Source organism: Medicago truncatula, chromosome 4 (genome assembly GCF_003473485.1).
Source record: "Medicago truncatula cultivar Jemalong A17 chromosome 4, MtrunA17r5.0-ANR, whole genome shotgun sequence".
NCBI lineage: Eukaryota > Viridiplantae > Streptophyta > Magnoliopsida > Fabales > Fabaceae > Medicago > Medicago truncatula.
The window spans coordinates 32010417-32023563 of record NC_053045.1 but is presented as its reverse complement, the minus strand read 5'-3'; the positions used below and the strand labels follow the sequence as shown (position 1 = coordinate 32023563).

General features: G+C 36.7%; 1 protein-coding gene across 1 annotated transcript; it reads right to left on the bottom strand.

Moving 5' to 3' along the window:
* Nucleotides 1-9488: 9488 nt before the first annotated feature.
* On the bottom strand, nt 9489-10192 carry LOC25492532 (probable histone H2A.3). Its single transcript, XM_013600687.3, has one exon. It carries the CDS (start codon nt 10109-10111, stop codon nt 9665-9667), a length of 447 nt encoding a protein of 148 aa, XP_013456141.2. The 5' UTR covers nt 10112-10192; the 3' UTR covers nt 9489-9664.
* Between the last annotated feature and the right edge of the window lie 2955 nt (nt 10193-13147).

Sequence of the window (13147 nt, the reverse complement as noted above, 5' to 3'; positions counted from 1 at the left end):
AAATAAAAAATCCACTACTAGTTATTCAAAAAAAAAAAAACCACCACTAAGAAACATTGATTTTAATTTTTCAAAAATCTTTATTGTACATTTTTTTAGGGTTTTACTTTTATATTTTTCAGTAATTATAATATGTAGTATAGTTTTTTTTTTTTTGAAGGAATGTTATATAGGATAGTTAAAATTCACTCTATTGAATAAAAATTATTTTTTTATTTAAATGAATAAAATTATCACACATGTATAAATGCTGTGTCTTTTTTCTTTTTTTTTTGAAGGAAAATTATGTGTCTTTTGTTCAATATTATAGGCAGCTTCTCATTCATTGAAGTTATTTCATTATATCATTTCTTATAACCAAAATTATATTACGTTAGTTATTTTTAATTTTTCCAAGATTTGAACATAGAGAAATCAAATTGTAGCTTAGTGGGTGTTGCATATGATTATCAAGGTTAAATAATATGGAAAATGTTAACAAGTGTTTTGTTAAGAAGCTTAAAGAAGAAGTTTTATCTTAGGATTGATGCATTCAAAACTTTGAAACTTGAAAAATAATCTTTTTTACATAAAAACTTACCAATTATTTCTATTTTAAAATCTTTAACTAGTGTCCTAAAGGCACTTGTTAACAAGATCTAAATAATATTTTATAAAAGATAGTTTAGAAATAATATTGTACAAATGAATGAAAAACTTGCTTATAGTCAACAATTGAGTAAAAGTATGACTTGCATGCTGGGTATTTGTACAAACATTTGTTGCTGCAAAATTTTCCTTCATAGCTGAAATATAAGTGACTTATATTACAAAAATATATATATAGTAGTAAAGTTAGGAGTAAATTACCAAAAATATTAAAGATTTTTTCATTTTCCATGGTATATTTGCCTTTCTTTTTCTAGTCAACTTCTCATAACTAAGATTTAGGTCATTTTTTACTCTTACGAGCATTCTAACCTTTTTACTCTTAGCGTTTGGCAATGTGCTAGGAGAGTACATCATATCAGACCACGACTCAGCAACAGACACGACACATGTTGCAGTTTGGCAACCTATCAGTGTTGATTTGTTAAAATGCAATATCCTCCCGATGTTGGTTTGATATTATTTAGAGATAATTATTATAAGTAAATTTTTCAACAATTTTGAAGATTTTATCTGGTTCATAAGCGCATATCCTCCCATAACTGTTGTGTATAAGACTCATAAAAATCTTTTCATGTAAAACTTGAAGCATAAAAAGTAAAGAGGGGTTTCTTCTATGTAAAAGGAAAACGTTGAACTACTAACAAAATTAGCCTGTCAAAGGAGATAATTGTTTTGTATTTATACTGCACAAAACCAAGTCAAAACGTGTAACATTCATTTAGTACGTGAGTCAAAATTGTTTTGTTGGCAATCTGTAACTGTTGGGTTCAGAAAAATAACGCCTTAAAATTGGCTAATAAATAGGAACGTTATAAATGTGTTTGACTCAGTATGAAGCACATATACAATTTCCTTTTGAAGAATTGTTAAATAAAATTACTGAAAATATTATTTCATAAAAGCATATAATGGAAACGGTCAAGCACAATAAAATTGAGCAAAAACTCATTATTGATAACAATAACTCTTGAACTAAAAATACTTTTGAAATATCCAATAATTACAACAATATCGACGCCACAATTTCCACAACTGATCTACTATGTTGCAAAACATCAGACATTAAAGCACTCCACAATTTTCCAATCCCACTTCACTTAATGTCTGATGTTTTGCACTATACTCTTACCTGCCACAGTCCCTCATTTACTATCTGAAAGCGTAAAACCACTACTTGCGAGTGAAAATGAAGCTCGATCTTATGGAAACTAGCCAAATTCAAACCTTCAAAATCTATCCAAAGTTCTGCCACATACGCGCTGCTTGCCCGCAATCTCTTCCAAAAGACACTGATCAATTTGCCATTCTCCCCATGCAACACTCCCTCCTTTATATGTGCCATCGGTGATCAAACGAATCCAACCACTTTTAGGGAGGCTGCCAGTTGATATTTTCCAAAATTGTCATTGTAATGTTTTGCATATATAGTAGCAGTTTTAGCACTAGCTGCATGACAATTAACAAGCCTGCTAATTTCCAGCCAAGGATTACTAGGTGACACAAAATCCTCATCATGCATCCTTCTGTTCCTCCAATTCCACGAAGTATGACATGCCTTAGCCCAAAAACCAGTCCAATTTCGGGTCTTCCCCTCACTCAACACTATATCCATACTCATATCCAACCATTGCTGCAAATCTGCGTTGAAAAGTTCCTTGTGATATCTAAAATTAACAGTCCTAAGCAAACAACCATTGCTATGGGATAATCGCGAAGAACATGCAATATCCTTTCGATAGTATCTATTAAGTGATGACAGTACGCAGTTCTGAGATGCATGTCCTGCAAACTGCTATTAGTTAACCGTCCATCTTGTTTGAGCTCTCGGGCATTATTTTTCAACACGCACATCCAATAGCTGAAAATTGGTTCAGCTAAATCACCACATAACTCTTTATAAGTTTGAGCAAGTGAGAAATCACCAACACTCACACCAGGCCCTACGCACAAACATAGTTACCATAATCAATATTTGGCGGCGGGATGGCTCTATATCTGTCCAGAATTTCAACAGGGAGTTATCCTTGCAAATGATTCATTCTCCACTCCTCATGCTCATTGACAAGCTCTTCAACTTTAACATATTGCATGCCAATAGGGATATTAATATCAAGGTGTATTTGCAAAAAGCACAATAAGAGATTCTAGGGTTAAGAATCGTATATTAGGGTTTTAGATTGACTATTGGATACCTGAGAGTGTTGTCAAGGGTGGTATTTATAGCCTTCTATGGGCTTGGGTTTCGGTTGCTTAGACTCCAAGTAATAGGGGTATTTATGTATTTAGGGGCGGTTTCTAGAAGATTCTAAAGATTATTGAGGCGGCGCCATGGATAATGCGCGCCCGGGGCCCTTGGGCCTCTTTTAATGGTATTAAGGCCTTCTTGAGGGGTCTAGACGCCCTTCCGGAGGTCTTTAAGGTCTTTAGGAATATTATGACGGTCCCCAGCCCCCAAGCACAAGTCTTGGTACAAGGCGTGGTGCTTTTCAAGCTTATGTACTTTTCAGAATACCTTCACTGCTTTGGGGCGAGATGTTTTTTAGAAGCATCTAGAGGTTTATGAGGGCGGCATCCCTTGAGAGGATACGCTTAAACTCTTAAAATCTATAGAAAAACATTTAGGTTTTTGCCAAAGGCGTTCTACGCTACTTAGGAATATTATGACGGTCCACAGCCCCCAAGCACAAGTCTTGGTACAAGGCGTGGTGCTTTTAAAGCTTAAGACTTCTTTAGAATACTTTTAGGCAAGTTCTGAAGGTTCGGGAGGGGGCGCCTAAACCCAGTAACCCTTTTGGAAAACCTTTTAGGTCCTTACGAAGGGCATTTAAGACCTTTCCGAGGGTTTCCAAGCTTTGAAGAATATTAGGACGGTCCACAGCCCCCAAGCACAAGTCTTGGTACAAGGCGTGGTGTTTTAAATCTTATGAGATCTTTGGCGTTTGATTTTAAACGAAATGCAGACGTCTTCATAACATTACTATCTTCATGACTTTTGAGCTTTTATCGGGTCGCCGAGTTCAGAGCCTATAAAAGGTTGACCCAGTTTAGGCGTCCTCCCTATAATCTTCTTTTTACCGGGTCGCCAAGTGCAGAGCCTTTAATAAGGTTGATGGCGCTCTCTCGGATTTTTTACCGGGTCACCAAGTGCAGAGCCTTTAATAAGGTTGATGGCACTCTCTCGGATTTTTTACCAGGTCACCAAGTGCAGAGCCTTTAATAAGGTTGATGGCGCTCTCTCGGATTTTTTACCGGGTCACCAAGTGCAGAGCCTTTTAATAAGGTTGATGGCGCTCTCTCGGATTTTTTTACCAGGTCACCAAGTGCAGAGCCTTTAATAAGGTTGATGGCGCTCTCTCGAATTTTTTTACCGGGTCACCAAGTGCAGAGCCTTTAATAAGGTTGATGGCGCTCTCTCGGTAGTCTTCTTTTTATCGGGCCGCCGAGTTCAGAGCCTATAAAAGGTTGACCCAGTTTGGGCGGTCTCTCGATAATCTTCTTTTTATCGGGCCGCCGAGTTCAGAGCCTATAAAAGGTTGACCTAGTTTGGGCGGTCTCTCGATAATCTTCTTTTTATCAGGCCACCGAGTTCAGAGCCTATAAAAGGTTGACCCAGTTTGGGCGGTCTCTCGATAAACTTCTTTTTAAAAAACCTGCAAAACAAATCTCAAAGGTCGAAAAAGTTATTTTAGAATATAATTCCGCGTTTCATCTTTATGTTTTCCATGGCGGGACTGTTGCTTCCATGCTCGTTTAATTATGGCGTGTTGATTGGCGAGTTCTATCCTTTCATACATCTAGCCCCTGGGCGGGCTTGTTAGTATCCCAACCTTGTTTTATCTGACATATAACAATTCTTCCAAACTTCCAAAGTAATTAGTATCATAAATATACCCAACATAAATAGATGTAAAACATAAAACGGTGGTATACAAGAGACAAATAGAAACCGCCACCGCTGCTTGGTAAGTATGAGAGATAATATGATATTCTTTCCTGACGTTGTTGGCGGTTGAGAAAACAACCAAGCATTTCTCTTCATTCACTGATAACCAGGACGTCCAAGTAGTTAAAAAGTGTTTAAATAATTTTGTTAGTTGTTTTATGACGCTATTCAATAAGTATGATTACAACTATCCTAGTTCTTCTCTTATTAAATGAACTACGTCTTCTGCTTGAATATCCAACTATATTATTCTATTTCGTCTCGTGTTAAAAAGGGGCTACTTCTTCTACCTATGTTTCTTATTTTCTTCTGTTCGCTTCTCTCTCATGTCAACTTGTGACTTTAACTCATCTAATTAAATTGGAATTAACTCGCCCATTATCTTATTTTTACTTCTCTTATACCCACTCGCCCATTTAGAATAAGGGTCATGTTAACTTGTGCCCTAAAGACACATGTGTATAGCAAAGTTTATTCAAGAGCAGGATTAATACCTCCAAGAGTGTATCACTATCTCATTGAAAATCTTTAAAACGACCTTGCGGCAGCAACTAAGCTTAGTTTGTAGAGTTTTATATACTTTGAATAAATGATATAACATCGAATAAATAGTATGTCAGTTCCACCAATGACAATTTTGGAAAAATCGAACCTGATATTACTCCATAATGTTTGTGGATTTTAAGGTGAGGATGACGGTCAAGCGATAGATTATTATCCTTCACTTCCTTTATTCTTTGACTCAGCGACAATAAGGATAAGGTCGTCCAACTTGAACAGGACTGGACCTAAGGCTGGACTCGGCTTGCTGCCGAACTTTTTCTTTTTATTTTTTTTTAAAAAACTCGGTATCTGGTCGCTTCCTGCCGAACTTTGATGCTTGCATATGGAGAAAATTGTTAGTAATCAATAATAACATATCCTCTACAAAACTATAACAAAGTAGTGTTTTTCATTGACCTAAGCACCACTACAATTATGCTTGCTGGAATTTTCTGTCACAGACAGTAAAACAATAGATTTTGGTATATAATGGTTTCCTCGTATAATAGCCTTATCATTTGTGGAAGAGAAAACAGAATGTAAAGCACTTTGCAACTTATACCGATACTTGATAAGCAGAATTATATATATATAAAAGAATAACGATATTAGAAGATCACATGATATCCATTGAAATCATGCACTTAATAAAAATCAATTCAACATGATATCCATTGAAATCAAGCACTTAAAAAATCAATTCATATAATAGGTTGGAGATTTAAAAGGCTTATAATCACATCAGTTATGGTATCACGTGATTGCGAATACTAAATAAAATACATATTCATTATTTTTGTCACCGATTCAAGAAAGTTTTTGACTCCCTTGTGAATGATTGAGTCACCGATTTGTGATTACTGCAAGGTAATTGTCATTCCAGTGTATATATGTACTTATCAAGAAAGGGATTTACAAGAATCACAGAGATAACATGACACATATTGAATCGCAAAAATAAAGAACAAATGCTATCAAAAACACGTGAAACATATAGGAAGGGAGTTATTTTGTAAACCGCTTTTTGGATGGATAATCGTCTTAGAAGTCTGAAGGATTTCCTATTGCCGCTTCAGTTGTTCTATTAGTAATTTTATCGTTTTCACAATGTCATGTGATCTTTGCCGGCCACCGTATTTTGGAGATAGCCGTGAGGGATTTTAGGTTTGTGAGTGTGGTCTAGGTTAGTTTTACCGTTTCCCACAGACGGTGCCAACGGTACTTGCAAAAAGCACAATAAGAGATTCTAGTGTTAAGAATCGTGTATATTAGGGTTTTAGACTGACTATTGGATACCTGAGACTGTTCTCAAGGGTGGTATTTATAGCTTCTATGAGCTTGGGTTTCGGTTGCTTAGTCTCCAAGTAATAAGGGTATTTATGTATTTAGAGGCGGTTTCTAGAAGATTCTAGAGATTATTGAGGCGGTGCCATGGATAATGCGCACCCGGGGCCCTTGGGCCTCTTTTAATGGTATTAAGGCCTTCTTGAGGGGTCTAGACGCCCTTCCGGATGTCTTTAAGGTCTTTAGGAATATTATGACGGTCCACAAGGTTGATCTGTTTTAATCCTTAATCCAACCAACAATACTTCTAAGCTTGAACTGGTTCGCCATTTCAAAAAATCCAATGCGCCAAGCTACTGACATTAGTTATAATTTCACCATAACTTTCCACAAACTAGAATCATTTGATTTTGCTACAACCTCAACCAATAACAAATTTTCTCTATCATACTATCTTCTTGAGATTCTACAACAAAGAGCGTTATCACCAGATTTCTATAATATTGGTGATAATTTGTTTTCAAAAGAATGTTACAAGTAAAATCCATAATTCTCTGCAATGATTTGGTCACTGAACTGCAGAGTATTCCATCACACTAGAGTACTTGGACACAAATCTTATGCTGAATTATAACAAAAATTGCAGGACTATTTTAGTAGCATTATAAGTTATAACAAGGATATAGCAGATTATTCTGCAGCAATTTTTTTACTATTTACAGCAAACTTGGAATTAAACTACAGTTTTATAATTGTGGTAAAGTTCTATACATAGTCAATTTTCTGGTTTATCAAACTCAGCTTAGGAGAAATAGGTCTCAAGCTTTTTCAAAAATGTTAACTAGTGCACATTGGCAAATGGACTTTAAAGTATAAATCTCTTGTACTAAATTCCTATCATAATATTAAGATCTTAAAATGTTAAAAACTAATGGCTTCTTCCCTCCTTTTGGTGTCATTGAACGGATTGGAATTTTATCACTTCAGCTATATCATCACCTTTTCTATTCTATATACTTTTTTGTATTTTAATTAAAAAACTTTAGTAGCACAGTAATCCTAATAAACATCCTCCTAATGCAGTGTTCAAAATTGCGGTGGACAGGCCATCAACGATGTCTAGGCTGAAGCAAGAATTTCTAGCTTCATAAAATTCACGTTAAAGTGGCATTGTGACGCTAGAATTCAATTGCAAATGCCAAACTAAACGATTATTAAATCATTGAGACCACTAAAATTCATGTTGAAGTGGCATTGTGATGCTAGAATTCAATTGCAAATGCCAAACTAAACGATTATTAAATCATTGAGACCACAATAGTATACCACCAGCTCATGTGACATAAGTCTGTGAAACATCTGTTTCTTCTACCTTTTTTCACTACAAAACAAGTTCTTTCCTAATTTGTTTCTAGAGTTGTTGACAACCGTATTATTCCCTTCACTTGAAACTTTCATTATTTGTTAATATTTACACCTTAAATTTTCAACAACTTCATTTGGAAAGTTCACTTTTTTTCTTTCTTGCTAGCTTGGATTTCTCATTGTGGCTACTGAAACTGTTTAGCTTCTGATCATGCTTCTACAACTCATGAGGTTCATTCATATTCACAGCTCTCATGTTCAAAGTTCTTGTGATCTTAAACTTGTACCAATTGCATCTAGTTTTAAATTTAATCACAAGTTATCTTGATCGTGGCTACATGTATTTTGAAAGCGTAGTAACCACTACTTGCAAGTCAACATGAAGCACAATCTTATGGAAACCATGCGGTCGAGCCAAATTAAAACCTTCAAAAACTCCCAAAAGTTCCGCCACATACGTGCTACACACCCCCAATCTCTTCGAAAAGACACAGATCAAATGTGTCATTCTACCCATGCAACACTCCTCTACTTCCAGCAACACTCCCTCCTTTATGTGTCATCCATGTTAAAACGGACCCAATCCAACCACTTTCAGGGGCCTGCCAAAAATTTTCCAAAACAGTCATTGTAGTGTTCTGCTCAGAAGCAGTTTTAGCACTAACCACATAACAATTAACACGCCAAGGATTACCTAGTTGACACAAAGTATGACGTCCAAAAATCAGTCCACTCCAAGGCTTCCTCCTCACGAAACACCATAAACATCCATAATCAACCGCGTTAAGTCACCATTGCTAAGAGACAACCGCGAAGAACATGCAATGTCGTTTTGATAGTTTCTATACAGTGGTGACAGTGTGCAGTATGACCTGCAATCTGCTTTAAGAGTTTATCGTGTAAGCAACCACGCAAACGTATTCCCTTTGGGGCATTAATTTTACACATCCGTGACCAATAGCTGGAAACAGGTTAAATAAAACACCACATATATGTTTATTTGAGCAACTGAGAATTCCACAAAACTCACCAGGCCACGCGCAAACATTACTACCCTTGCAAATCATTCATTCTCTATTCCTCTTGCTCATTAACAAGTTCTAGAGATATTAATATCAAGATCAATCACTTTTAATCCCTCATCAAACCAACAATGCTCTCAAGCTTGAACTGGTTCACTGTTTCAAATAATCCTATGTGTCAAGCTACTTAAGATTATAGGCCATAATTTCACCATATTTTTCCACAAATTAGAATCTTTTGATTTTGTTAAACACTCATCCAATAACAAAAAGATTATAGGCCATAATTTCACCATATTATTCCACAAATTAGAATCTTTTGATTTTGCTAAACACCCATCCAATAACAAATTTTCTCTAGCATACTTTCCTCTTGAAATTCTACAACAAAAGAGCATTATCACCAGTTTTCTATAATATTTGTGCCAATTTATTTTCTACAGAATTAACTATTTACAGCAAACTTCGGATTAATCTGCAGTTAATTTTGTGATAAAAGTTCTGTACATAGACAATTTTCTGATTTATCAAACCAGGTTAGGAGAAACAGGGTCTAAGACTTTTTCAAATATGTAAACTAACGAACAAGTAACAATTAGCCAATGAGCTTTTAAAGTATAAATCTCATTTACTAAATTACTATCATAATATTAAAATCTTGAAATGCAATAAGATTCTAGTTTATAATATTGAAATTGAATAAATTTCATTGATAGATAAAAGTCCTAAAGGAGAAATGCAATAAGATGGAGTTACATTGCATTATATGAAAGCACTAAAACCGATTTCTATGACATAAAGTAACCCTAGTCTTAGATATAAACACAATCATCTAAAGATTGAAAACAGATCAGATCTAAGCCTTCTTTGGAGACTTTCCAGCCTTCTTTGGCTCCTTAGAAACAGCCTTTTCAGTCTTCTTAGGCAAGAGGATGGGGTTAATGTTTGGAAGAACACCACCATGAGCAATGGTAACACCATTAAGCAATTTACCAAGCTCTTCATCATTCCTAACAGCCAACAACACATGCCTTGGAATGATTCTATTCTTCTTGTTATCACGTGCTGCATTTCCAGCCAACTCAAGAACCTCAGCAGCGAGATATTCAAGAACTGCTGCTAGGTATACTGGAGCACCTGTGCCTACACGCTGAGCGTATCTTCCTTTCTTCAAGTATCTACCGATTCTTCCCACTGGAAATTGAAGACCGGCTCTGATTGATCTTGTCACCGACTTCTTCCTTGGACCTCCTCCTTTCCTTCCACCGGCTCCCTTCTTTGTTGTCTTGGTGCTTGCCTCCATTTCAAACTGAGAAAAATTTTGAGAGAAAAAGAAAATTTGAATGCGAAGAAGGTTTGAATTGAGAATTTGATGAATGAATCCAGAGCGTTGCGGTGATTTATATAGGAAAGGGTTTTCGTGTTTCTATTGGATAATGAGGTTTGCCGCGGATCGATGATGTGGAATTCTTTTGATCCGTTAAATACAGCAATAGGGATATGACAATAGACGGTCACGATCTTACTTTGAGTAAACGAAGACGCGGATCGATCTGACATATAAGACGGTTATTTCGTGTTTCTATTGGCTAGTTAGGTTCGTTTTGGATCGGTGACGTGGGATTGTTTTATCCGTTTCAAGGATATAAGTGATAGACGGTCAGGATATTGGTTTGAGTATGATGCGGATTGATTTTGAAAGTTGAAAGTTGAAACGCATACGTGTGCAGTGTGCCTGGTGACTGCACACTCAATTAAGATCACTAGTCACCTAAATGAAATTTCCCCATTTTTTTTTTTATTTGAGAGAAAATTTCCCCTTTTTTATTTTCCATTTTACCTCTTAGTAAATAAATAAATTACCATGCATTATTGACAAAGATTAATACTCAAATTAGTCCCTTAAATTTTAATATATCGAACAAATTAGTCCTTCTATTTATTTTGATTCATTATAGCATACTAACTTTTTTTTTGACAAATTATGACATACTAACTTATCTTCGTATAAGAATGCCATAGACTAATTTATGTATTATTTGTCATGGTCCGAATGTGTCGCGAGAAAATTGTGACCTGCCAATTTTGATATTTATTCAGGCTATTATATTAACTAACGAACAATTAACTATGATTACTCCTCCAAAAAAAAATTATGATTACTGATGAGAGACTGGCTTAGTGACTTATAACTTATAGTGGGTATGTCTAGCAAAAAAAAAAAAACAAGTATGTCTCATCAAATCAATGATGTTAATGCTCTAGTCGTACTTGGGTATAAACTTTTTTTTGAACAAGCCAAAATGGAATTATATACGAATTAGTAGTTTCAAACGCACAAGGTGTGCCTTTAGAGACTACCTCAGAAACCAAGAGTTACAACGGTTACATACAAAACACAACAGAAAAACCTTAGCCAATACCCAAACAAACAAGAGGGCTTGACCACCACTGCTGAGTCCCAAAAACAAAGGTAGCTTTTTTAGCTTTCAACCAACCTAGAGACAACAGCTTAATCTTATCAAGTAAACAGGGGATGGGGGTCACAACATGATTAAACATACGGTTATTACGTTCATTCCAAACAACCCAGGCACAAAGAAGCCAGATTAGTTGCATAAAAGAACGTCTAGCAGCACCTCCACCTATCAAATGAGTGAACTGTAAAAAATGATCTGAAATATTATCTGTGTCCACCCCAAAGCAACCGATCCAATCACGCACCAAATGCCACAGAGAACCAAAAGTATCACACAATAAAAATAGATGACGAGCCGATTCAGGATGACCGCAACCAGCAACACACGAAGACATGTCAGACGACAACACCCGTCGAGCAATCAAATTTGTCCTTGTTGGTAAACGATCACGGAGGAGCCTCCACGCAAAAACGGAAACCTTCAAGGGAACCTGTTTGTGCCACACCAAATCCAGATCATCGACGGCGACCGGAGGTACCTGGGAGATTAACAAACTATAGGCACCTCGAACTGTGTAACCACCAGATGGGTCCGGAAGCCACACCCAGCTATCTGAAACAATAGGATTCAAGGAAACATCAAGAAGTAAAGCCCTACACTCATCTAGCAACTCCTCCTCCCACTGCCATTACCTACGTCTCCACCTCCACACCTCCCCCCACCGCTCCGAATCAACAGAGAGCAAGTCGGCAACGGACATAGACTTATTCTCTGTTAACTCAAACAACCGCCTAAACCGCACACACAGAGGAGCCTCCCCAATCCACCTATCAGACCAAAACGAAGTATCGACCCCATCACCAACTCTCCTCAACACCTGATCCTCAAACCACCCGCTACCACCATCGCCTACCCCATCCCTAAGACGCCTCACCTCCGACCACCAGCAAGAAACACTCCGGCCCCCAACCTCCAACCTGCCACCTAATTCGCCATACCTGGCGACTAAAACCCGATACCACAAACCACCTCTATCTACCAACATCCGCCAACACCATTTTCCTAACAAAGCTAAATTAAACTCCTTCAATTTCCGTACCCCCAAACCGCCATACTCCTTTTTTAAACAAACAGTTTGCCAACTTAACCAAGAAATTTTCCTATTATCCTCACTCCCCCCCAAAAAAAATTAATAAACAAAGAATCAATAGAGGAGATTATACCTGCTGGAGCTTTGAAGAAGGAAAGTGCATAGACAGGCAGAGAGGTCAAGACAGATTTGAGTAGAACCAAGCGACCACCAAAAGAGAGAAACCGACTATTCCAACCCGACAGTCTAGATTTAATACGATTCACAATAGGTTCCCAGAAACACAATCTTCGAGGGTTACCACCAATAGGCATACCTAGGTACAAGAAAGGGACAGTTCCAACTTTACAACTCAACACGGATGCAGCTTCATATAACCAGGACGACCCAATATTCACCCCCACCAGCATACTCTTATGAAAATTCACTTTCAAACCCGACTACCAACCTAGAGCTATAAACAAAGGTAGCATATGTGATTCATTTGTTTTAGCTATAAACATCTTCTAATGAGTCATCATTTGGTAAAACAAATGAATCACATATGCAATGAAATTACAAGCAACTTTGATCAAAAATTCATCCACTCACGGTCTGGAAACAAATTGGAAGCATAAACAAAGAAATAGAACATCATCTGATACAAGAGCAAGATTGACGAAACTATATAGAAAGAAGTGTCTAGTATAAGAGCATTCAACATATCAAAATTTGATTGAGTTTTTCTTTTTGGTTGAGAAATTGAATGAATTATGTGTTGGCCTGGTGGGTGCAAAGGAACTAGTTATTGCATCACGAAGATAAGCAAGAGGAATGAAGCTCTAACTGT

What these genes read in the sequence shown, in the direction of transcription:
- LOC25492532 (XM_013600687.3), bottom strand. Translation starts at nt 10,111, where the DNA reads ATGGAGGCAAGCACCAAGACAACAAAGAAGGGAGCCGGTGGAAGGAAA.